This window comes from Odocoileus virginianus, chromosome 11 (assembly GCF_023699985.2).
Source record: "Odocoileus virginianus isolate 20LAN1187 ecotype Illinois chromosome 11, Ovbor_1.2, whole genome shotgun sequence".
In the NCBI taxonomy this organism is placed as follows: Eukaryota; Metazoa; Chordata; class Mammalia; order Artiodactyla; family Cervidae; genus Odocoileus; species Odocoileus virginianus.
Window position 1 is genome coordinate 23,410,006 of NC_069684.1, and position 25,931 is coordinate 23,435,936.

At 44.7% G+C, this 25,931-nt stretch overlaps 1 protein-coding gene across 1 annotated transcript in view; it reads right to left on the reverse strand.

Moving 5' to 3' along the window:
- The window catches only part of TNN (tenascin N), a 60,999-nt gene that overhangs the window by 27,456 nt on the left and 7,612 nt on the right, over nucleotides 1-25,931 (reverse strand). The window contains exons 4-9 of the mRNA XM_020902221.2: nucleotides 25,562-25,747; nucleotides 24,168-24,257; nucleotides 13,033-13,296; nucleotides 7,902-8,165; nucleotides 2,605-2,868; nucleotides 616-879 (exon numbers count right to left, since the gene is read on the reverse strand). Coding sequence (XP_020757880.2) covers nucleotides 616-879; nucleotides 2,605-2,868; nucleotides 7,902-8,165; nucleotides 13,033-13,296; nucleotides 24,168-24,257; nucleotides 25,562-25,747 — 1,332 coding nt within the window. The remainder of the gene's footprint in view (nucleotides 1-615; nucleotides 880-2,604; nucleotides 2,869-7,901; nucleotides 8,166-13,032; nucleotides 13,297-24,167; nucleotides 24,258-25,561; nucleotides 25,748-25,931) is intronic.

Here is a 25,931-nt window from a genome sequence, read left to right on the forward strand (position 1 = left end):
CCTCTGTCCATGGGATCCTCCAGGCAAGAATACTGGAGTGGGTTGCCTTGCCATTCTCCAGGGGGTCTTCCCAACCCAAGGGTCGAAACTGTGGCTCCTGCATTGCAGGTGGGTTCTTTACCACTGAGTCAACAGGGAAGCCGGAGCATAACATAGAAATTATCCTTATCCTCAAATGAGTCATTATAGTAAAGCAAACCACATACAACTACTCACTTTGGTAGATGTAAAGTCTACTTTTTGAAGTTGAGTTTTGAACACATTACAGTTAATATTCATGGCATTTGATTTTCATTTTCTGTTTCCAATCACAAACTCAACAGGAGAGCCTCAATACTGAACAGAAGACTCACACACTCAGAAGGAGCACCAGCAGGACCTGACCATCAGTCATGGCAGACTTGTAGCTTGGAGGCTGCCAAGTGGCCCTGACTTGTAAAGAAACCAGTTAAAGGGAAATGAGAGATGGAATATGCAGTACATTATGATGGAACACCACCCTGCTCTTCCATAAATCATCAGCTCTGCCAGTTTTCAGTTCAGGAAACCAAAACTAGATGAGGCATAGCCTTAGCATAACAGGCCTTACATTCCCAAAGAACAGTGCTCTGTTACCTGTAGGGGCCTTGGTGTCGGCCTTCCTGCTCTCCCGGTCACCCTTCTGGGCCCACACATGGACCGTGTACTCCACGCCTGGCCTCAGGCCCGTCAGGACAGTGCTGCTCTGCTCCTTTCCCACCGGAACCTCTCTGGTGTCTCCATCAGCAGAGGTGTAGCGCACCAGGTACCTGTCGATGACGGCCTGCACCGGGTCCCAGGAGATGGTGGCCGTGTTCTCTGTCACCTGCTCGGTCACTAGGTTTTGGGGGCTGTCGATGTCTAAAAGGTAAAGTACACTATTAGCAAGCACCAGAGAGTGAGACCATGTTCCTTGGGGTGAGGCAGTCTCCATTGTTATGGTTTTCCTGTCTCCTGGGCGGATTTTTAGTTGTTTCATGGACATAGGTCTTCTCACCACTCTTGGATCCTCAAGGAGGTGGCACAGGATAGCAGAATGGGCACTGGATCCAGAGTCAGAAGAGCTCCATTCCAATCCCAGCCCAAGAGGCAGAGCAGAGGACCATGAGGAGCGGCCATGGGCTGGAGCCAGCAGACCTGAGCTCTAGGTCCAGCTCAGTCATCAGCCAGCAGCAGCCCTGCACAACTCTGCCACCCCTGGCTGGGTCTCCATCCCTCATTTGTAAAATGTGGGCCTTGCCAAATAGATTTTAAGGTACCATAATATTCCATGAATATTCCATGAATCATCAGCTAACTTTGTGACTTGTCAAAATCATTTATGTCTCTGTATTTGAGGTTTCTCAACTGTAAAATGGGATATTGATTCCTGCTCTACCCATCTCAATGAATTCCTCTGAGTACCAATGAAATGAAGAATATAATTCTCACTCATTGCTGGTAGGAATGTAAAATAATGCCACTGCTCTGGAAACAATTTGGCAGCTCCTCAAACAGTTAAACATAGAGTTACCATATGACCCAGGAATTCCACTCCCAGGTATACAGCCAAATGAATTGACAACACATGCCCACACAAAAATTCATTCATAAATGCTCACAGCATCATTATTCACCATAGCCCCAAAGTGGAAACAACCCAAATGCTCATCAGCTGACAAATGGATAAACAAAATGAATTAGATCCATATAATGAAATATTATTTGGCAATAAAATGTATGGACACAAGCTATAACATGGATGAACCTTGAAAATATTATGCTTAGTGAATGAAGTCAGCCAGAAAAGGCCACATATTCTATGAATCTATTTATATGAAATGTACAGAATAAGGAAATTTCTACAGACAGAAAGTATATAGTTGCCTAAGGCTGGAGGAAGCAGTGCTGGGGAATAACTGCTAATGTCTGGGGTTTGTTTTAGGAGTGATGAAAATATTCTGAATTAGACAGTGGTGATGGCTGCACAATTCTGCATATACTAAAAACCACTGAATCACACACACTATAAAAAGGTGGATTTTATAGTATGTAAATTATAACTCAATAAGTCTGTACTTAAAAAATGAGAAACAGAGATGTGAAAGAGCTTTAAAAATTATGAACTGTTACTGTTTAAAAGTGCAACCTTAGGATCCTCAGAATGGAGTACACAGCAATCAAAAGAGAATTGATCCACTAAGAAAGCAATAAGACTTCCTTGTCCTGAAGAGATTGCAGCACTGGTCTTTTTCCTAAAGTATTTACCTCACAGAGCCTAACATGTGGCTTATTTCTTTCCTTTCAAGAAGGAATATTTAATGATTGATCACAAAGTAAATACACAGTTGGAGGGACAGTGGATGTATAAAACCAATCACCATTTATCTTTGCAAGATCAGAGTATGAGGCCAAATGTGAGCCCCTTATTTTGATGTAATGTGTAAAAAGGAAGTGAGGGATGGTGTGTGGTTTGGCAGAAGTCTACTCTCCTGCTCTTCCAGAAAACATCAATTCTGCCACTGTCAGTTTAGGGATACAAAACTTGACCAGCCATTGACTTTAGCATCTCAGGGCTTACATTTCTTAAGAGGAATGCTCCCTTACCTGTCGGGGCCTTGGTGTCAGCCTTCCTGCTCTCCTGGTCCCCCTTCTGGGCCCACACGTGGACCGTGTACTCCACGCCTGGCCTCAGGCCCGTCAGGACGGTGCTGCTCTGCTCCTTTCCCACCGGAACCTCCCCGGTGTCTCCGTCAGCAGAGGTGTAGCGCACCAGGTACCTGTCGATGACGGCCTGCACCGGGTCCCAGGAGACGGTGGCCGTGTTCTCTGTCACCTGCTCGGTCACCAGGTTTTTGGGGCTGTCAATGTCTGAAAGGAAGATGCTGATCAATAAACACCATTCACAGAGTGAGATCTTGGGGCCAAGTTGCTTGGGGTGGGATAGTTTCCCATTCTCATAATTTTCCTATCTCATAACAGTTTTCAGTTGTTTCACAGACATAGATCTCTTCATACATCCAGACTTGAGGATTTTCAAGGAGGAAGCACAGAACGGCAGAATGAGCAGTAGACCCAAAGTCAGGAGAGCTCTGGCCCTGGACAACCCAGCTGTCTCTGGCTGGGCCTCAGTTTCTTGATCTGTAAATCTTGCCTTCAGGATGGACTCAGGTTCCTTTGAGCCCTACTGGCCCATGCATGCATATAATCTCATAAATTATTAACTTGCTTTGTGACCCTTGGCAAGTCACTTCACTTCTCTGCATCTGTAACATGGGAGTGTTCAATAGTTATTGTACATCTCTCCAGGGTAGCTCTGAAAACCAAGACCAACAAATGTCACGTAGAAAGGGGCCTTGAATATATTATGGTTATCAGTGTTTACAGGGAAAAAAAGGCACAGGGAGATAACATGAGTACATATTCTGTAGAGCTGGGTATCATAGGACCTAATAACATGCCCTTTATAACAGTTTCTGGCACAGAGTGCATGTCCAGTGACCACAAGTTATTTTATTTATTTATTTTTTTTTCCATTTATTTTTATTAGTTGGAGGCTAATTACTTTACAACATTGCAGTGGTTATTGTCATACATTGAAATGAATTAGCCATGGATTTACATGTATTCCCCATCCCGGTCCCCCCTCCCACCTCCCTCTCCACCCAATCCCTCTGGGTCTTCCCAGTGCACCAGGCCTGAGCATGTATCCAACCTGGGCTGGTGATCTGTTTCACCCTAGATAATATACATGTTTCGATGCTGTTCTCTTGAAACATCCCACCCTCGCCTTCTCCCACAGAGTCCACAAGTCTGTTCTATACATCTGAGTCTCTTTTTCTGTTTTTGCATATAAGGTTATCGTTACCATCTTTCTAAATTCCATATATATGTGTTAGTATACTGTAATGGTCTTTATCTTTCTGGCTTACTTCGCTCTGTATAATGGGCTCCAGTTTCACCCATCTCATTAGAACTGATTCAAATGAATTCTTTTTAATGGCTGAGTAATATTCCATGGTGTATATGTACCACAGCTTCCTCATCCATTCGTCTGCTGATGGGCATCTGGGTTGCTTCCATGTCCTGGCTATTATAAACAGTGCTGCGATGAACATTGGGGTACACATGTCTCTTTCAGATCTGGTTTCCTTGGTGTGTATGCCCAGAAGTGGGATTGCTGGGTCATATGGCAGTTCTATTTCCAGCTTTTTAAGAAATCTACACACTGTTTTCCATAGTGGCTGTACTAGTTTGCATTCCCACCAACAGTGTAAGAGGGTTCCCTTTTCTCCACACCCTCTCCAGCATTTATTGCTTGTAGACTTTTGGATAGCAGCCATCCTGACTGGCGTGTAATGGTACCTCATTGTAGTTTTGATTTGCATTTCTCTGATAATGAGTGATGTTGAGCATCTTTTCATGTGTTTTTTTGCCATCTGTATGTCTTCCTTGGAGAAATGTCTGTTTAGTTCTTTGGCCCATTTTTTGATTGGGTCATTTATTTTTCTGGAGTTGAGCTGGAGGAGTTGCTTGTATATTTTTGAGATTAATCCTTTGTCTGTTGCTTCGTTTGCTATTATTTTCTCCCAATCTGAGGGCTGTCTTTTCACCTTGCTTATAGTTTCCTTTGTTGTGCAAAAGCTTTTAAGTTTCATTAGGTCCCATTTGTTTATTTTTGCTTTTGTTTCTAAAATTCTGGGATGTGGGTCATAGAGGATCCTGCTGTGATTTATGTCGGAGAGTGTTTTGCCTATGTTCTCCTCTAGGAGTTTTATAGTTTCTGGTCTTACATTTAAATCTTTAATCCATTTTGAGTTTATTTTTGTGTATGGTGTTAGAAAGTGTTCCAGTTTCATTCTTTTACAGGTGGTTGACCAGTTTTCCCAGCACCACTTGTTAAAGAGGTTGTCTTTTTTCCATTGTATATCCTTGCCTCCTTTGTTGAAGATAAGGTGACCATAGGTTCATGGATTTATCTCTGGGCTTTCTATTCTGTTCCATTGATCTATATTTCTGTCTTTGTGCCAGTACCATGCTGTCTTGATGACTGTGGCTTTGTAGTATAGTCTGAAGTCAGGCAGATTGATTCCTCCAGTTCCATTTTTCTTTCTTAAGGTTACTTTGGCTATTCGAGGTTTTTTGTATTTCCATACAAACTGTGAAACTATTTGTTCTAGTTCTGTGAAAAATACCGTTGGTAGTTTGATGGGGATTGCATTGAATCTATAGATTGCTTTGGGTAGTATAGCCATTTTGACAATATTGATTCTTCCAATCCATGAACACGGTATATTTCTCCATTTGTTTGTGTCCTCTTTGATTTCTTTCATCAGTGTTTTATAGTTTTCTATGTATAGGTCTTTTGTTTCTTTAGGTAGATATACTCCTAAATATTTTATTCTTTTTGTTGCAATGGTGAATGGTATTGTTTCCTTAATTTCTCTTTCTGTTTTCTCATTGTTAGTGTATAGGAATGCAAGAGATTTCTACCACAAGCTATTTTAAATGATAGCAGTTTGTTGATATTTTATGAATGTACAAGATTATATTCCTCCATACTACACATAGATAATGTATTCAAAAATGTATTCACCAAGAGAACAACACCACTTCTCTGTTCCAAATACAGGCAAACCTAGTTTTATTGTGCTTCTCTTTATTGTGCATCATAGATATTACACTTTTCACAAATCGAAAGTCTGTGGCAATCCTGCACATAGCAAGTTTATTGGCACCATTTTGCATTTGCCAACAGCATTTGCTGACTCTATGTCTCTGTGCCACATTTTGGTAATTCTCATAATATTTCAAACTTTTTCATTCTTATTATACTGGTTTTGGTGATCTGTGATGAGTGATCTTCAATGGCACTACAATTTGCTGAAGGCTCACATATGATGAGCATTTTTAGCAAAAAAGTATTTTTAATTAAAGTATATATATTTTTGAGGCATTATGCTATTGTACATTTCACAGATTACAGTGCAGTATAAATGTAACTTTTATATGCACTGGGAAGCAAAAAATTCATGTGACTTTCTTTATTCTGATGTTCACTTTATTGCAGTAATGTGGAAACAAACACAATATTTTAGAGATATGCCAATAGTTGATTGCAAAAGCCATTACCCTAAGGTCTTGTCATAGACTGACAATCATATGTTCAAGTGGGACCACTCTTATCTCAGCTTAGGCTTGACCCCAAGAAAATCAGTATCTACATTCCAACCTGAGGGCCCAAAGCCAAGGTGGGTGCAACAGTTTTGTGGCCTTTGATTGATCAACCAACTACAGACTATGAATGAGGTTGGAGAGCACAAAGAGGTGGGACTTAGAGAGTGGATCTCTTCGAAAAGAGTTACACGGACAGTCCCATGGGTGAGGGCCAAGCCTCGAGTAAGCAGTTGCAGTAGGATCCCTTACTGACCTGCACAGGTATACTCTAGAGCAAAAGTTCTCAACCAGGGGTGATCAGCAATGTCTCAGTTCAGTATGGGATAGGGAGGCTCCTGGCCCCAAATGGGTGGAGGTCAGTGATGTTGCTAAACATGCTACAGTGCACAAGACAGACCCCTGCAACAAAAAATTATCAACAGTGCCCAGGTTGAGAAAACATGACCAAAGCTTGGGGAACATCATGGGCTGGTATCTGACCTGTGCATAGAATATCTGAGATGTGAAAAAATGGCTGGTTGCCTTGCTGCAGAGAAAGGAGACACTGCAGCATTGGGAAAAAAAAGAAAAACAACAACAACATATATCTGGTTGTGTGGGCAAAGGGTGCATGTGTGTTCCACATGGACCAGATGTGGACCAAGGCAAGGATAGCCCACCCAGGGTTACTATAGAAGCTATCAAAGGGAATCACCCAGAGGCGTGAAGAGTCCCCATCAGAAGGGCAGTGGTGGGCACCCCCAGATGTATGGGCAGAGGAAGAGGAGTGGGAGACCAGTAAGAGCGGTACAGGTGCCCACAGATCACTCCAGGGAAAGAGCCGAGGGAAGAGGACAGACGAGCTGTCTCTGAAGAGCCCAAGGAAGTGTTCCATGAAGGAAAAGTTGGTTTTAATCCTTGTTGGGCACCATGGCAGACTCAAGCCAGCTGTGACTGTTACTGTCAAGTGAGATCTCTCACCTCTCCCCCTGCTGACCCCTTAACTCCCACACACTAAACATTAATGGGTCAGAAAGTCTAGCTAGCACTCTGGAAGAACAGTGCTTGAAGAATAGAGGAGAAATATAAGAGAAGCCAAGCACGCCCCTTTCTGTGGCAGGCAGTCCGCCCACAAATGGCCCAAGCTGATGGGTTTAACTTTCAATAAAGTATGTACAATTACTTGGATGTAGACATCTTAATTACTAAAATGAAACATATTGGGGGCTTAAAGTGATCTAGACATTTGTTTATTTTGAACTAATAAAACACCATCATTTCTGCCAAAAATGCTCATCCAAAGGGCAGAAACAAAAATAAGCACCACGGAAAGGCTTTAAACTGGCGAGGAAGGAAGAAATTTGGTTTTGGATGAATCCATCCCTCAGCATGATCATTACTTATGCTTTCTTTATATTTATTCCTTATGAAGGGGAAGGCTTTGGGTTTGTTAACAACAAACCAATGTCAAGGCTTTGTTAACAACAAAGCAGGCTCACAGACAGAGAACAAAGGATCATGAGCAGGAATGTCAATGTTGAAAGCCTAAACTTTGGTCTTTAACCAAGCAGGACAAGCTACACATTCTAAGAGAAGCCACGCCATGGAAGAAAGGGGTACACAATTCCCTATGCGAGGATACCAGCCTGCTCATCCTTAAGCCTCTCTTTCTGTTAAGGTGAGAGAAGAAAACCAACCTAGACAGACCATGAGCTTAGCAGAGACAGTGACGACACATGCTCCATTACCTGTAGGGGCCTTGGTGTCGGCCTTCCTGCTCTCCCGGTCCCCCTTCTGGGCCCACACATGGACCGTGTACTCCACGCCTGGCCTCAGGCCCGTCAGGACGGTGCTGCTCTGCTCCTTCCCCACCGGAACCTCCCCGGTGTCTCCGTCAGCAGAGGTGTAGCGCACCAGGTACCTGTCGATGACGGCCTGCACCGGGTCCCAGGAGACGGTGGCCGTGTTCTCCGTCACCTGCTCCGTCACCAGGTTCTGGGGGCTGTCAATTTCTTTAAGAAAACATTTGCGAAAGACTAAGCCTTGAAGCAACATAAGATATACCCATCACCCCTTCACAGAGATTTTTATCTCCTAGAACCCTCTTAGCACAAGACGATAGCTTTCCCATCCCGGATTCCCTGGTGGGAGTCAAGGGAGAAAGTAACCCCTGGTTCTCCACATCAAAGGACTGTTCATTATAAACCTGACATACTTCCTTAGCTTCCAACTCCCTAAAATGTGGGAGGAACAATGTCTTCTTAGCAACATCATGGCAAATCAAAACAATCCATTAAGTATCTGGCATGATTTCGGGTATCTAATTTACCATTTTATCAAGGACTACTTCCCAAGCAATCATTCTAGCAGTGCTATCATAATCATTGCAATGACCAGATCCTATGAGGATCTTGACTGAGTCTGCTAAAAACACAGCCACTGTACAACTTTCCTTCTGTCTCCTAGTCGGTTGAGTGGCTCCATGAGTAGCTGTCACTGTCAGGAAGGGCAGCACGATGAGATCACCACTAGAACTCACTGTCTTCTTTGAGCCTTCAGTCTCTTCTTTGCAAAGTCTCTCAACTCGAGACACATCTTTTGCTACCATGCACTTCCAAATCCACACCCTCAAACTTCAATCCCCATTGACCATCTTTCTCTTATTACCTGTCGGGGCCTTGGTGTCAGCCTTCCTGCTCTCCCGGTTCCCCTTCTCAGCCCACACGTGGACCGTGTACTCCACGCCTGGCCTCAGGCCCGTCAGGACGGTGCTGCTCTGCTCCTTCCCCACCGGAACCTCCCCGGTGTCTCCGTCAGCAGAGGTGTAGCGCACCAGGTACCTGTCGATGACGGCCTGCACCGGGTCCCAGGAGACAGTGGCCGTGTTCTCCGTCACCTGATTAGTCACCAGGTTCTGGGGGCTGTCAATTTCTTTAAGAGATGAAAAAGTGTACCATTTGCCAACTTGCTAATTTGTGAAAGGCCAGCACACAAACAACCAAAATGATGACTTCAACAAATTTTAGAGTGTGTTAAATGCCAATAGTTGGGATAACTTAAGGGTTTAATTAAGCAAATGGTCTGAAATTTCCAAGAATGAGCCATTTGCATTTAATGAAAAGTAAGGTTTACAGACAAAGCCTATATTGAGCCTCAAATCTATAAACTTTTCTCTACAAGTTGCCTTTGGAGAAAAAGAATTCGTCTTCATATATACATTTCTCCATTACCCTGGATTTATCTTTTAGTTCCTGACTCCTTATACTGCAAAGCAGTTATACTTCAATAAATCTTTGCATCAGATCTAATATTTTCTTTTGGAAGAAAAATATCTAATAAGTAGAAGCTGTCAGTTCTTTCCATATAAAACATTATGTCTGAGGCCAGAGAACTGGGAGACTTTTAAAGTGAATGTATTTGATGTCTAGGTGGATAAAAATAGTCCTACTTGTCTGAGTTTCTATGCAGTTAAACTGAGTTGAAACCTGGGTTCCACTATTTCCTGGTTGCCAACTTAGAACAAACTGTACAACTTAAGTCTTGGTCTCCTTATCTCTACAAAGAAGGAAATATCAGTACCTACCTCTGTGTTATGATGAATGGTAAATGAGATATTGCATAGTAAATCTTAAATATGAGCTCTTTGCTATTACGAATTTCACTTAAGGTATGAAATATCACTTTCTCCTCAAAACATAAACCCTTAAAAAGTCAAAAATCTAAGGAATCGGGTGTAATGATTAGCATGCCCTTACTCTCCTGTTTCAAAAACCACCTCCTTGAAAGGCTGAGCTTTCTGTGACAACAGCTTTCTTTCAGACCTGCACACCATGACTTGCCAGTGTGGCCAGGCCAGCTCGGTGGGATACGCAGACAAGGGAGAACATGTCAGAAGGAGCACAGAAGCTCAGAATGTACCAGCAGCTGACATGAAAGGACAGACAATTTATCCCGGGATTCTGAGCTGGCTTCTCTGTCCCAGCCTTATCTTTTCACACTCCACCCCTCTCACAGACCTACCCACCATAAACACCACTAAAGATAACATTACCAAGATAAGCTGATGTTAAGACAGAAAACCAGCCTTTAAGATATTCCCACGCCTATATTGCTCAGTCGCTCAGTCGTGTCTGGCTCTTTGCAACCCCATGGACTGCAGCACTCCAGGCTTCCCTGTCCTCCTCTGCATGAGCTGCTCCCACTGCTAACAGCCGCCCATCCTTCTAGACTCTTCAGGCGGCACATCCTCCTGAGGGCCGCCATGACCCCTCCCACCCCTACCTTTTTTCAGATTCCCATAGTTTCAGGGTTAACACAACATAAGTCACTGCACTTTATCTTTTTCACTTGTCTTCTCTACCCAGAGGACTGTGAACAACGTATGAGCGCAAACCACGTCTTTTACCTTTGTACCCCCGGAGCCCGGCTCTGTGCCTGACACCCCCAGCAGTACCACACCAGTGGTTGCCTCTAATCTGTGGTGCTTATTCACACCACCCTCACCTGTGAGCAGGGAAACCTCTTCTCTATTACAACTTTCACTGTCTTAAAAAGGTTGACCTAGGGACTTGCCTGGTGGTCCAGTGGTTAAGCCACCTGCCAATGCAGGGGACATGGGTTCAATCCTTGCTCTGGGAAGATCCCACATGCTACAAGGAAATGAAGCCTGTGCACCACAACTCCTTGAGCCCATGAGCCTAGAGCCTGTGCTCCTCAACCAGAGAGGTCACCTCAATGAGAAGCCCATGCATCACAACTAGAGTAGCCCCACTGGCCCCACTCGCCACAACTAGAGAAAACCCATGCACAGCAAGGAAGACCCAGCACTGTCAAAAATAAACAATAAATAAATGTTTTCTTAAAAGGTTGAACCACATGTTCTATTCACAACACCCAAAATCCTGGTAAATGGAAGGCCAGGTGTAATATAACCCAGGATCTGGTAATTACAGTCAGTCCAGTGGCAAAATCTGACCCACTGCCTAATTACATAAATCAAGTGTTATTAGAACACAGTCATGCCAGTTCATTTTCACACTATCTATGGCTGTTTTCTCATTTCAGTGACAGAGTTGAGTAGCTGCACCAGAGACTGTGTGGTCCTCAAAGCTGAAAATATTTACTATCTGGCCTTCTGCAGAAGGTTTTCTGACCCTAACTTTAAACAAATCTAGATCTCACCACCCTTACTGCCAACTGCTTCTTCCCCTGGAGGAGACAAAAACCACATGGCCTCAGGAAGCTATGGACCATGAAATGCTTCCAGGTCAAATGCGGACTAACATTTCTGGGCACTGAATGTTTCTGTCTTCTCAAAATGTGTATGTCGAAGATCTAACCCCTCATTTGATGGTATTTGGAGGAGGGACCCTTGGGAGGGAATGAGCTTTAGACAAGATCATAAGGATGGGGCTCCCACGGTGGGATTAATGTCTTTCTGAGAAAAAGAGACCAGAATCTCCCGTCTCCAGCATGTAAAGAAGAAGGAAGCATCTGTAAGTTGAGAAGAGGGCCCTCACCAATAAATGAATCAACTGGCACCCAGATCATGGGAATTTCCAGGCTCCAGAACCACAGGAAATAAGGTTCTATTGTTTAAGCCAACCAGCCCATGGTGTTTTGCTATAGCAGCCTGAACAGACTAAGACACATTTCAAGAAATAAGCATGACTATGATTTATGTAGCATTCTCTATGTCAGGTAGGGGCTTCCCTGTAGCTCAGTTGGTAAAGAATCTGCCTGCAATGCAGGAGACCTGGGTTCAATTCCTGGGTCAGGAAGATCCCCTAGAGAAGGAAATGACAACCCACTCCATTATTCTTGCCTGGAGAATACCATGAACAGAGGAGCCTGGAGGGCTACAGTTGGTGCAGTCCCAAAGAGTCAGACACAACTTAGCAACTAAACCACCACCACCTCTATGTCAGGTACTTACATGGATTAATTCATGTAATCCTCACACTAACCCAGTGATGTAGACGGTCACATGCCCCATTTAATAGACAAGAATCTGAGGAACGGAAGTGAAATAACTTGCCCCAAATCACTCAGCTAATAAATGGTAGAGCTGAGATTAAAACTTGGACGGTCAAGCTTCTGAAACCATATTCCTAACTGATTATCAGCTTCTCTGAGCATCTTGACACTAAGAGACTGTCCAAAACAGAAGTTTATCAATAGGTGAATACTTTTCTAGGATTCCTGTCACCTGTGTGGGACGACAGTGGACTCCAGGATTAGGCTTCTCTGAATTCAAAGTCAGAGCCAGAGGAGGGTTTAAGCAGAAGGAATGTCTGGGATATACATTCCTACGCAGCCTCAGGACACCTGAAGGCCCCAACCGAGCCGAATGACGAGATGGAGTAAGGGAGCCCTTACAGTTTCTGAAAGCATAAAGCTAGAACTGGTACATTTGGTAAATGTTGACTCAGGAGGCAAACCATTTTCATGGTCTGAAAGAGAGCTCCAGATTACAGTCACAGTGCCCGTGCAGTCACTGCAAGCTGCGATAAGCATTCAAATTCACTGTCAGCCAAATGTTTTGAGTTTTCACATCCAAAAAAAAATGAAAATTAGAAAGTATTCCTCTGCTCTAAGGTAGTTGCATGTGGAATTTCAACCCATGTAAGTATGACCCTCTGATTCAAATTAAAAGGGTGGTCTCTTCTGTTTGAGGTTAAAAGGTGGGGGGAAATTCATAATTATGCAATTTAAAATTGCTTTGGCAACCCCCTGCCCCACACCTGCAAACAAAAGAGCTGGTGCTAGGTGGGATTCGGTCTCCTAATTCAAGAATCAATCTTCTCCCTGCCATGAGGAAGTCTGCTTGTTTAGAGATGGCAGAGAATAAGAATGAGAGACGACTCCCCCTCCTGTTACCTGTGAGGGCCGTGGTGTCCGCCTTCTTGCTCTCCTGGCTGCCCCTCTCAGCCCACACGTAGACTTCATAGGCCTCCCCTGGCTTCAGACCTGTCAGGACAGTGCTGTTCTGCTCCCCGGGCACCGCCGTGTCCTTCATCTCCCCGTCAGCGGAGATGTAGCGCACCATGTACTCATCAATGACCGCCCGGACTGGGTCCCAGGAGACCGCCACTGTGTCTTCTGTCACTCGGCCAGTGACCACATTGGTTGGACTATCGATTTCTTCAAAAACATAACACAAGAAAGAAAAATTAGAGAAGACCTCTAGCTGGTCAAGGTCACAAATGTTTCAAGATTGCATTCTTCTGGGTGTAAGACTCTCCATCATCTATGACAGGGGACAGCTGACCTCTGCTTGAACCCTAAGCTGAAAAAAGTCTTCCTGATGGACGTCCACTTTCAGACCACTGAACACATTAGAGAAAGTTCTTCCAAGTGTGGCCACCTGAAGTGGCTATTCCTTCAAGTATGTCTATCCTTGGTAGGTATGTAGAATACATCTAATTCCTCTTCCCAGAGACCATTCAGCAGACCCCATAGACTGTAGCCTGCCAGGCTCCTCTGTCCATGGGGATTCTCCAGGCAAGAATACTGGAGTGGGTTGCCACGCTCTCCTCCAGGGGACCTTCCCAACTCAGGGTCTCTAGCATTTCAGGTGGATTCTTTACCATCTGAGTCACCAAGGAGGCCGGGTTTCTTTCTGCTGCTGCTGCTGCTGCTAAGTCACTTCAGTCATGTCCAACTCTGTGCGACCCCACAGACGGCAGCCCACCAGGCTCCCCCGTCCCTGGGATTCTCCAGGCAAGAACACTGGAGTGGGTTGCCATTTCCTTCTCCAATGCAGGAAAGTGAAAAGTGAAAGTGAAGTCGCTCAGTCGTGTCCGACTCTTAGCCACCCCATGGATCGCAGCCTACCAAGCTCCTCCGTCCATGGGATTTTCCAGGCAAGAGTACTGGAGTGGGGTGCCATTGCCTTCTCCAGGTCTCTTCCTACTTCTCCCCTAATCAAAACAGTTTCACCTCTCTAATTTACGCACTTGTAAATTAAAAGCTATTATATCATATTATAAACTTATATTACCAACTTCCCACTTAGTTTCTAGACTTGGCATTTACATCTAGACATGTTCTTGTCTTTCCCTTTTCATAGAAAAATTCCCAGAACTCAGTTCATTCATTCAACAATTCACTGAGCATCCATTCCATACCATGGAATGTAACGGCTCTCAGGAATCACCAATTAACAGGACAGTCAAAAATCCCTCTTCATGTAGACTTCATATTCTAGAAGGACTAACCCAGAATGAAATGTCACACACTTTACCCTCAATAACAGCCTCAGCCCAGAGCCTCAGAAAATTCCTGTTTTTTTTTTCATACTTGTCCCAGTTACCCCAGGGGTTTTCAACCTTTGTCAACCAAGGACACCTACTAAGTACCACCACCAGAGGGTCTACTTCAGAAGGTCTGAGATACACTCTGACATCTCTATTTAAAACACAGATACGCAAAACTGCACAGGTGATTCTGATGTACATCAAACATTGAGGACCTCCACATTAAACCACATCTTCCAATTTTTTCATATCGTACATGTCCTGGACTCACCATTTATCCCCATTATATTTCATCTTACAGATTCCATTTGTAATTTAGTCTTTCATCCAAGATGCCTACTTTCCTTTTGAGGTTTTTACCATTTGCAAACTTAATAAGTGATTCATCTGAGTGCACCCATCAAGGTCACTGATAAAGATGCTTGCCCCAAGACCCTGCCTTACATATAGATTGGTATCCTTCTGGGTGAAGACACACAGAAAGGATATCTAAGCATTTTTCTTCTTCCTCATCCTGCTCTAATTCTCTTGGCCAAGGATTTTCCAGCAGAGAATTTACAACTTTACATAGCTCTGTTCTTTGACATCAGCTACAATGCACTTTTCTTGAGCATAGTGGCTGTGTTTTGTGTGCAAGGAAATGAAATATGTTCTATCACCAGAGACAGTGAATATTTTATGTAATAAATCAGCTGCCATTTATTGACCACATATTAAGTGCCAGGTGCTTTTAATTCATGATTTTATCAGACCTCATAGTAACAACATAAGGCATTTACCAGGTTCTCCGTGTACTAGTTTGCAAAATTAATAATGGTTACCATTTTGAGATCACTAATTACATGCAAGACTCAGAAAGATTAGATAAATTGCCCAAACTACATAGAGAGTAAATGGTAGACCCTGACTCCTATAAACAATCACTGAGTGTCTACTTGGAGCCAGAGACTCAGCAGTGTTATGAGTTAAATTGTGTCACCTGACCAAAAAGATAAATCTAAACCCCAGCACCTCAAAATGTGACCTTATTTAGAGGGCTAGAGATATAGGGTTAAAATGAGGTCATTAGGGTGGTGGAACCGACCCTTATAAAAGGGGGAAATTTGGACACAGACACATACAGATGGAAGACAAGATGAAGACACTCAAGGAGGAGACAGGCATGTGAACGTGCACCCCAGTGTTCATCGCAGCACTGCTCACGACAGCCAAGACATGGAAGCAGCCTAAAGGTCCGTCAACAGAGGAACGGGTAAAGAAGATATATATTAATATGTATCCACATACACACACACAACGGAACACGACTCAGCCATTAAAAAGAATAAAATAATGCCATTTGCAGCAACATGGATGAACCTAGAGAATGACTTCTCAGCAAGTCAGAGAAAGAGAAATAGCATATGATATTCCTTATATAATGGAATCTTTAAAAGTTACAATACAGATGAACTTATTTACAAAACAAAAACAGATTCCCAGACTTAGAAAGCAAACTTATGGTTGCCAGAGGGGTGGTTGGGGGGAATGGATAGTTAGGGAGTTTGGGATGGACATGGACACAACTGCTATATTTAAAATGGATAACCAACAAGGACCTACTGTATAGTACAAGGAACTCTGCTCAATGTCATGTGGCAGCCGGAACGGGAGGAGAGTTTGGGGGAGAATGGATACATGGATGTGTACGGCTCAGTCCCTCTGCTGTCCCCCTGAAACTATCACAATGTTGTTGATAGACTATACTCCAATACAAACAAAAAAGTTAAAAAACAAAACAAAACACAAGGATTACCAACAAACCCCAGAGGCTGGAAGGGACAAGAAAGGATCCTCCCCTTGAGCTGTCAGCGAGAATGTGGCCCTGCTGACACCTCGATTTCAGACTTCCAGCCTCCACAACCTTGAGAGCCTCCACAGCCAACTTCCACACTCAATTTCTGCTTTAAGTCACCCAATTTTTGATACTTGGTTATAGCATCCCTGGGAAACTAATATAAGCAATGAAGAGAATAAAGACCCTCTACTAGGGAGCTTACATTCTCTTGGAAGAGCCAGACAATAAACAAGTAGGGATAGTGTTAGGAAGCCCAACAGGGCAAGGTAAAAGAAATAGAAAGTGAGAGAAAAAAGATACTTGGGATTTTAGAAGGAAGGCCAGTGAGAAGGTAACATCTGAGCAAAGAGCAAAGTGAGATGAATTTTGCCATGGACAATCCGGGGGACCTCACTCCAGGCAAAGGTAGCAGCAAGTTCAAAGGCCCTGCTCCATGTATTCGGGAAACAGCAGTAGGCCAGGGCATCAGGACAGAGTAGGTGAGGGGGTTGAGTGGCTGAAGGTGAGGCCAGTGAGGCAAGGAGGCAAGGGGATGCCTTTGAAAGTCATTGAAACAACTTGGCTTTTGCACAGAATAAGATGAGAAGCTTCTGGGGTTGGCAGAGAGGGGTGTGGTTCACAGAATGGTATGCTCTGACATGTTATAAAAGGACCCCTCTGGCTGCTGGAGAGAGTACAGACTGTCACAGGTCAAGAGCGGAAGTCCCCTAGGAGGCCGCTACAACAGTTTGTGTGTGAGATGACAGGAACATGGACAACTGTGGCAGATGAAAGAGGGCTGGGGAGACTGCAAAGACAGAGCTGCCAGTGTCCACTCGGGAATTTGATGTGGACTATAATGACTTGTCGGTTTGGGTCTTGAGCAATTTGCAGAAAGTGGCATCATTTACAGAGATGGGGAGATCTTTGGTACTGATATTACAACAAGTACTAAAGGAACTTCTCTAGGCAGGAAACACAAGAGATGGGGAGATATGAGGGAGGGTAGAGTCTCCAGAAGAGGCCAGGGAGAGGAATGGGACCAAGGGTTTGCTTTTGGACTTATTAACTGGTAACTGGCAGAGTCAAGATTTGAACCCAGTCCCATCTACCTAAGACTACAAATTTCCACCTTATATCACTACCATTGGCCTCTTCTTCTTCTTCTTCTTTTAGTATTTACTTGTTTAGCTGCATCCAGCCTTAGTTGTAGCACACAGGACCTTCGCGATGTTATGCGGAATTTCAGGCAGACTCTCTAGTTGTGGCTCAGTAGTTGCACACGCAGGCTTAGCTGCTCCGCAGCAAGTGAAGTCTTAGCTCCCCCACCAGGGATTGAACCCATGTCCCTGGCATTGCAAGACCAATTCTTAACGGCTGGACCACCAGATAAAGGCTCCCATCAGCTTCTTCTTATGGAACTATGACTACTACTAAGAATGCGAAAAAAGTGAAACTGTTGGTCGTTCAGTTGTGTCCAACTCTTTACAACCCCATGGACCATAGCCCACCAGGCTCCTCTGTCCATGGGATTCTCTAGGCAAAAATACTGGAGTTGCCATTCCCTTCTTCAGGAGATCTTTCCAACCCAGGGATTGAACCCGGGTCTCCCACACTGCAGGCAGATTCTTTACCATCTGAGCCACCGGGGAAGCCCACTACTAAAATGATAAAAATCAGTTGCAAAGAAAATAAAGTATGATCTGAAAATTTCTTGTGGCCTGAAATCCAGCAGCATTGGTGGACTGGAACTTGGAGGGGCAACTAGAAAGAGGACATGGTCCCAGACTGTCACCTCTGGGAGACAGGGGCTGGGTGTACCTCACACCCACTGGCAGAGTGGGCCTCTTAGGACGACAGGGCAGTGCATTCAGGACTCAGACACCAGAAGGGCCTCATCCTGGGCCTCCAGACCTCGAGCAGGCTCTACAAGGATGCTCAGGAGAAAGTGTGTACCCCGAGGGAGAGGGCTCCCTCCTCACCCCATTGCCCCTTTCTGTGCAAATCATGATTCTGCACATGCCAGGGAGGGAATGAAGAGAGCCTCCAATGGCGATATGTCACTTTGGGGAAATCAGTGCTCAGCTGGGAGTGGGGACACATTGACTGGCAAAGTGAGGATGGGGAACACCCAGAGACTCCTGCCTCTTGAAGTCCCTGGCCCCCATCCTCTCCCACATCTGTGCAACCCCCAGGCCTCTCACCACCTCTTCCTGCCCCAGATCAGTGCTTGTCACCATGGCTACAGGACCCTCAGCCGAGGCCCATGGCTTTGTAGGGCGATAACTGCCTGCATATGCAGCCCTGTCAAGATCCATCATATCCACAGGGCTGGATGGAGGAAGCTGTATGTTATCATACCCAGGTTTGATAGAGTAATGTATGAAAAGCACCGGGCATATAGTATGTGGTCAAGCAATGGTGCCTCGTTTTTTCAATATATTATAGTTTTACAGGTTATTTGCAAAAAGTGAGCTTATGTAACACACCTCTTAGAGAAAGAAAGCACATAAGGAATGAGCATGAGACAAGGGGCTACCTCTGGGATTACACAACAATTTAGCTCTGTGGCAGCCACTACAGTACTCTAATATCTGGGAAGCAGAGGTCAGAAAGATTAAGAGAATGACCCTTAAACAAGAAACTGAATGTTTACATATATCCCATCATTTTTGGATTTCCTTCCTATCTAGATCACCACAGAGCATCAAGGAGGTTCTCACTAGTTTACTATTTTATACATAGTATGTACATTATATATGTCAATCCCAATCTCCCAATTCACCCCACCTCCTCTTTCCCCGCTTGGTGTCCATACACTTGTTCTCAACAATTGTGTCTCTATTTCTGCTTTGCAAATAGGTTCATCTGTACCATTTTGCATATGTATAACTGATTCACTTTACTACACAGCAGAAACTAATACAATATTGTAAAGCAACTATACTCTGATAAAATTTTTTTTAACATAAACAGTAATGAGGGCAGGCTTGCCTTTACAGATAATAAAATTATGATAAGTCCAAAAAAAAACAGGAAAGAAAGATGAAGGAAGTCTTCTTCTAAAAAAAGAAAGAAAATGAAACTGAATATTGTCTTTCCATCACTGCCTGTGGATTAAGGACAGTTCTAAAGAGATGTGTTAGACTGCATCTGTCCCACTTGGGTGAACAGGGCTAAGCTACCACCAACGATTATGGGAATCGATCCAGGGAAGCACAGATTTCTGGCACAAGGCCTGATTTTGACACACACTCCTCCTCCACCCCCAACAGTCCCAGAACCCCCAGGAACAGAGATGAACCAGAAAAAAGCCATCTCGGTTATGAAGAGTGAGAGGGTAGGAGGCAAAATAGAATCATAGCATTTCAGGGTTACAGAGACCTCACTCAGAGAGGACATGTGACTTCTCCAAACTCATAAAGTCAGTGAGAGGCCAGGCCAGCCTGGAACTTGGGACTCCCCTTCCCCTTTCTCTCAACTCCCTAACAACAGCAACAACAACTTAAGTGTTTAAGAGGCTCCTTAAAGAGCTGCTCCTCTCCTTGATAAATTTCAGGATGGGAATTGGATGCCAAGATACAGATGTAGGAGGAAAGCCTCAGTGCTAGGACCCCCCACAATGCATGACATCACTGGAGGGAGCCAGATTAACAGCACCAAGACCTCCCTCTCTGCCAAGAAGGAGTATGGGGATCATAAACAGTCTTTTCCATGGAACAAAGCCTTTTAGTAGCCTGCTACAGCTGACCAAATCCGAGATGAGTCACAGCCCCGGCTCAACTGGGAGATGGGCCCTGCTGCCCTGGCCCCAGCTTCCTCCTCAGGTTGCAATCTCCCACTTGCTGGACACTAGCAGCCCTGGTTGGACCTTTCTCAGGGCCATGGGAGGTGAGGGACATCTAAGACAAGAGTTATGAGGCTTGATAGGAGAGATTCACTTTTGAGTGCATGTATTAGGTGGCGCCAATGGTAAAGAACCTGCCTGCCAGTGCAAGAAACATAAAAGATGCAGGTTCGATTCTTAGGTCGAGAAGATCCCCTGGAGGAGGGCATGGCAACCCATTCCAGTATTCTTGCCTGGAGAATCCCATGGACAGAGGAGCTTGGAAGGCTATGGTCCACAGGGTCGCAAAGAGTCGGACATGACTGCAGCAACTTAGCACACACACACTCAAATAAAGGTGAGCCCCATTTCAGAGAGATCTACAAAACTGGGGAAACAGAAAAGGCTAACAAGGAGGTCTAGGCATGTGAGGACAGGTTATTTTGCTTTATTACAAGATTACCCCACAGAGTTGGGTAGGGTTACGGCTGTCCTGGGTCTATGCTGACACGCTCAACAGCACGGGTCCACATTCCAACCCATGGGCGCGGGATTAGGGACAGCCTTCTCCATTCACAACAGCCATGTGTGAGTCACCTAGCTGGCATAGTGGAAAATGGCACAGTCAGGGCCTAAAATCTATGGGGACATGGGCTTGAGGGCAGGGACAGGGGACAGGGCCTATGCTACTGTTCTGAAGGTGAGTTCACTGAAGAGGTCTGTATAGTACCTCTTCAGTATAGAACTATAGTAGCTATGTTTTCTTAAGTCTCCTCTACTGCTGTTCATTGTGGCAATAAAATTATTCAAAAGATATCATACGTAGAGAATGTGTTCACAGAGATCGATCCATCTTCCTGCTGTCCTCCTCTAGCTTTGCTTCAGGAAAGCGACCCTAAACTCAAATGTCATTCACTAGTTTACTCTGAATCTCCTAAACTTTGTAGGCCTCAACATTCTCATCTGTAAAATGGGAATAACAATGCTTGCAATGTTAGTAGAAGGACCAAAGATAATGTTCATGAAGCCCCTCAGTACCTAGAACACAGTGGGGCCTCAAAGCCTAGAGATTCTCATTATTTTCCAGCTACAGGGTGTAGGTGTGGGGTGGCTGTGAGAGACAGGAGTTCTGAATGATACAGGAGCTCATCTTGAAACAAAAAGGAGCTAAAGAAGGAAAGTTCTAGGGGCTGGGCCATTTCAAATGAAGCACTGTGTTTGGGAAGCAATAACAAATGAAAGGGATAGTAACAGTTGCCAAAACTTATTTCATAGCATAGTCTCAGGAGAAAAGTTCTGAGAAAATTGCTAACAAGTGAATATGCTACACCGTATGTTCTAATGTGCCTGGGAACACGTGAGATTATGAAAAAGCAAGTGATCCTGTTTCAGACTCACTATGGAAAGGCATGAATTACAGATGTTATTACACAATCATAAACATAAAAAAGTAAGAGAAGGAATTTGAAACTCATGTAGTCCAACTTCCCATGTTACAGATGGAGCGCCACCTCTCAGTGAGGGGCCTGCCTCTCTGGTCATCTGAAGTGATGCAGCTGCGAGGGTCTGATGGAGGAGTTTGGGAACACTTCTCCCTGGAGACACTGGCCTGGCTGACACTGGCTGACCCTGTCCTGAGGTTTTTAGAGGTGTTTTTCAGGGCACTTTGAGCATGTTAACAGGGTAAGATTTTCAGTCGACACTTTCTCTTCCATGGTATGAGTTCCACTGAGTGATTCGTTAAATGGAAAACATTTAAACTGTGCCAGTTCCACCCTGCACATGCATATGCTGTTCTTATATTCCAGTGTGCTTTTCCATCTCATGGAATGCACAACATCTGGAGAAAAGAGATTCTTCCCCTCCCTCTTACATTAACTAACAGTCTAGCCAGGTGTGAGAGTGTTTCCAGACCTTAGAGATTATTGTGTCTTTTTTTTGTCATGTTAATAAGGCACATAATACAAATGTATTTGCAATCCAATAAAATATCCCATCCTGCTTTTAGAATAAAATAAGCAATAAAAATATCTCTTGAATGCTCATGTTCTAGCTAGGCTAATACACTTGAAAGTTTAACTGGCAATTCAAGGCCATTTGTAATTAAATGCTCTAGAAATGCAGGGGCAAAGATGGTTGCCATTTAACATGGTCCGAGAAGGCCTCAGTGGTCAGCAGTGTAGGGGCTGACCCTGGAGGGATGTGTGATGTTACTGCTGTGAGCCCTTGAAGGGCGGGGACCAGGGCTCATAATCTATGTATCTAAAGGAAACATGTCTCTAGGACCCGTGATACTTGGCAATTAATGCTTGTTGAACTGACTTAATTGACAGCTAGAGATAACAGCGGAGAATTTTCCAGGCAGGGGTAACAACACGAACAAACCCACGAGGTATAGAGAAGCCTTCTGTGTTAGGGAACCCCAGAAGACTCCAGTTGCAGGAAGGCTTCCTGGTGGGAAATTCTGAGCATGACAATGGCCCAGGTTGGATGGGCCCACAGAAGCCAAGATAAAAGGACTCTATCTTACCCAAGACAACGAGAAGTCACAGAATTTTTTTAGTCAGGGAGTAAAGAGTATGAAAATTAACCAGAAATTCCCTGGTGGCTCTGACGGTAAAGAATCTGCCTGCAGTGCCGGAGACCCAGGTTTGATCTCTGGGTCACGATGATCCCTTGGAGAAGGGAAAGACAACCCACTCCAGTATTCCTGTCTGGAGAACTCCATGGAGAGAGGAACCTTGTGGGCTAAAGTCAATGGGATCACAAAAGATACAACTGAATGACAGAAACTTTCAATTTCACAATGAACAGAGAAATAAAAGTAGGTAACCTTTAAGTTTTGCATCCACCAAAGTGGACATGCTGGGTTCCAGTCCCAGCCCTGTCACTTCCAAGCTGGGAAATCTTGAGCTTAATTTTTCTAAGCCTCAGCTGTCTCATATGTGACTTAGAAATAATAATAAGACCTACCACACAGAATTATGATCAGAACTAAATGAGATAATTCACGAGCAGTGCAGTAAGTACAATGCCTGGGGCATGGTAAGCTCTCAATTAATTCACAGCTAAAGAAAACGCCTCTCAAAGCAAGCAAAGACCTGCCATTTTCCAACTCACTGACGGTGATTCACTAATCCACTGTTCATGCAGGTTGCACAGTATACACTGTATGGTTAAAACACTAATGTATATTTTATCCTTTATGATTGCCCAACTATATAATTCTTTCACATTCCAGCTATGCAATCTGTTAGGCAGCTGAAACAGTGAATTCAATTCTTGCATCATCTCACCCTTATTCTCACCACCCCAACCAGCTGCTGCCAGGACTGAATTGAAAAGAACTATAAAACTCTTCAAGAAAGTCTCCAAATTCAAATATCCCTTCTTTGCTGGCTCCAAGGATTAGCCTTTACTCAGCGGCATCAAGCTCACAGCCTCCCAACGTGACTTGGCAGGAGCACAGAGTGGCTCACAATTCAATACGGGCTCAAGCAATGTCTAAAAACTAAGAATTACATAGGACATCTTGCATATAAAACTACCATGATTTCAAATTCTTTTCTGATTAATAAATTACAAACTTACTGTCAAATATTACTGATTCATAGCAACATTTGTCATATATTTTCTTAATCCACAGATGCTAAATCTAGTACTACTCCCCTGTGAAAGTCTTTAATATCTCTTGACATTTTAAAGCAAACTCCCTGAGTGTGTTTGTCATGAAAAAACACCGAAATGACAAGAAAAAAGTTATCAATCACCTGTCTTGGGTACTGTCGAGCTGTGTGCCTAAGTCCAAGATAATAAATGCCTTGGAAAGAACCCAGTGATTGAAGTTATTAAAATAAGCAGAAAGGTGTTGGAAACAGCCTATCCCCTTGACTCCAAGATCCAGGTTGGAGATTTTCAACAGCAAGAAAAATGTGAGATAGAAGTTTGCTTCACCTCTCCTGCCCCGCACCCCTCCCCCAGAGTTGTCAGTACACAGAGAGACTGGCTGTCTCTATGCACAGCAGTATAGAGCTTTTATCCAAAGAGGAATCAGCCAAGAATATAGCAGAATGCAAGCAAGGGATGCATTCACTATGCCTCCAGTGGTTCTTACCTGTCCTGCCATTCAGAAGAATAGGCTTGCCCTCGAGGTCTCCCCTCATGGGGATGACTGTGATCTTATATTCCGTCCCCGGCTGCAGACCTGGAAACAAGTAGTCAATGCTGGGTTGCGTAGGGGCTCTGGACCCTGGAGCCCCAGCACTGCTCTTCTGGGGATTCGGAAGGGCGAGGGGCGGGGCTGTGGGTCTCCCCTCAAGACTACATTCTACCTAAGACAGCTGAAGAGCTGCAGGACCCGTGGAACATGAGGCATCACTGAGGAGCTTACGGGCCAGAATGGACGAGATGAATCTGATGAGGCTCTGGTTTCTTCCTTGGGCCATTAAGCACATATTTCCCAATTGTATTTATAGCCCCAAAGTTTTTCTGCTCCGACAATCATTTTCCCTCAAACGTTTCTTTCCTTCCCATTGTAATAATTCACTTAACTTGTTCCTCTTTATTTTCTTTTTCGCCTTCACTTTACTTGGCCTTTTCTGTTTCTTTTTTGTTCTTAACTTTTGTGGTTTCTCTGTAGCAGCCACCTGAATGCTTGTTCCTCGTGGCACAAAACTTCAGACTTTGGTGACAAAATGCAGGCAAATGGTAGCATGTATGAGGCACACTCCACAAAACATTGAGAACCCCAAGATGACCACTAAAGACAGAAATCAGAGGGTGGAGGGCAGGACAAAGCCCCAGAGGAGGACGTACCAAGGAGCTGGTAAGCCTCAGGGCCCCTCACTTGCACCAGCCCCTTCCAAGGCCATGTGCTTGGGCATTGATGCTTATGTGTTACTTTTCTTAAAGAGGTCCTGAAAACTGTGCAAGCATCAGGTGCCACAAAACACTACCCAGCCCTGCATGGCCCCATTGTGTTTGCAGTCATCTGATTTCCAGTCTTCCAGTGTTTGCTCAGTCACCTGGGATGAGGAATGCCCCACTCCTGGCCACCTAGCTCAACTCCTTCCACATCCACATTATGGCCTTGAACAAACCAACTTCAACCAATTCCTCAATGCCTCTCTCTCTCCCATGTCACATACACACACACACATATACACACACTCAGTTCTTCCAAAAAGAAAGCCTGTCTGCCATCAAATCCCCTCTGAGACGCAGAGGCTTCCAGAAGGTTAGCTGACTTGGAAGAACATTTCAGAGGTATAATCTGCTACCCAGGTGCTTCGAGATCCTGGAGTCAGCCCTGGGATGCTGGAGCAGAGTCTTCAGGCCCCTCAGAGTGGGCTGACCTCTGTGAGCTCAGAGTCAGGGTTCAGGTGATTCTCAAGGCCTCAGAAGCCTCTGCGCACAGCTGAGAGCTGCGGCTGCTGGTCCCCACGGCTCACAGAGTCCCCACCTCAGCATCCACACCGAGCATCTCGCATCCCCAGTGCTGGCTCTCACCTGTGATGTCGTAGTGGCTCTTGGGGTCACCGCTCTTGGGCACGGTGACCTCGGCCACCTCGTGCCCTGCCAGGGGGCCATACTGCAGCTTGTAGAAGTCTACCTCAGTCGGGGGGTTCTCCCACTCCACGTCAAGGGAGTTCTCCGTCTCATCCGTCACCCAGGCAGTGCCAGGCACAGCAAGATCTAGTGCAGGGGTCAGGGAGGGCAAGAGAAAGTGGTGAAGACGAGGGGGGCTTTGGGGGCAAGTCACACTGCTCTGAACCGAACATTCACCCTTTAGCTCTTCAGAGACGCAGCCCCGTCACAAGACTCTCAAGGCCCCTCCATTGAGAGTTTGGGAAATATATTTCAAATTTTCTGAAATGCA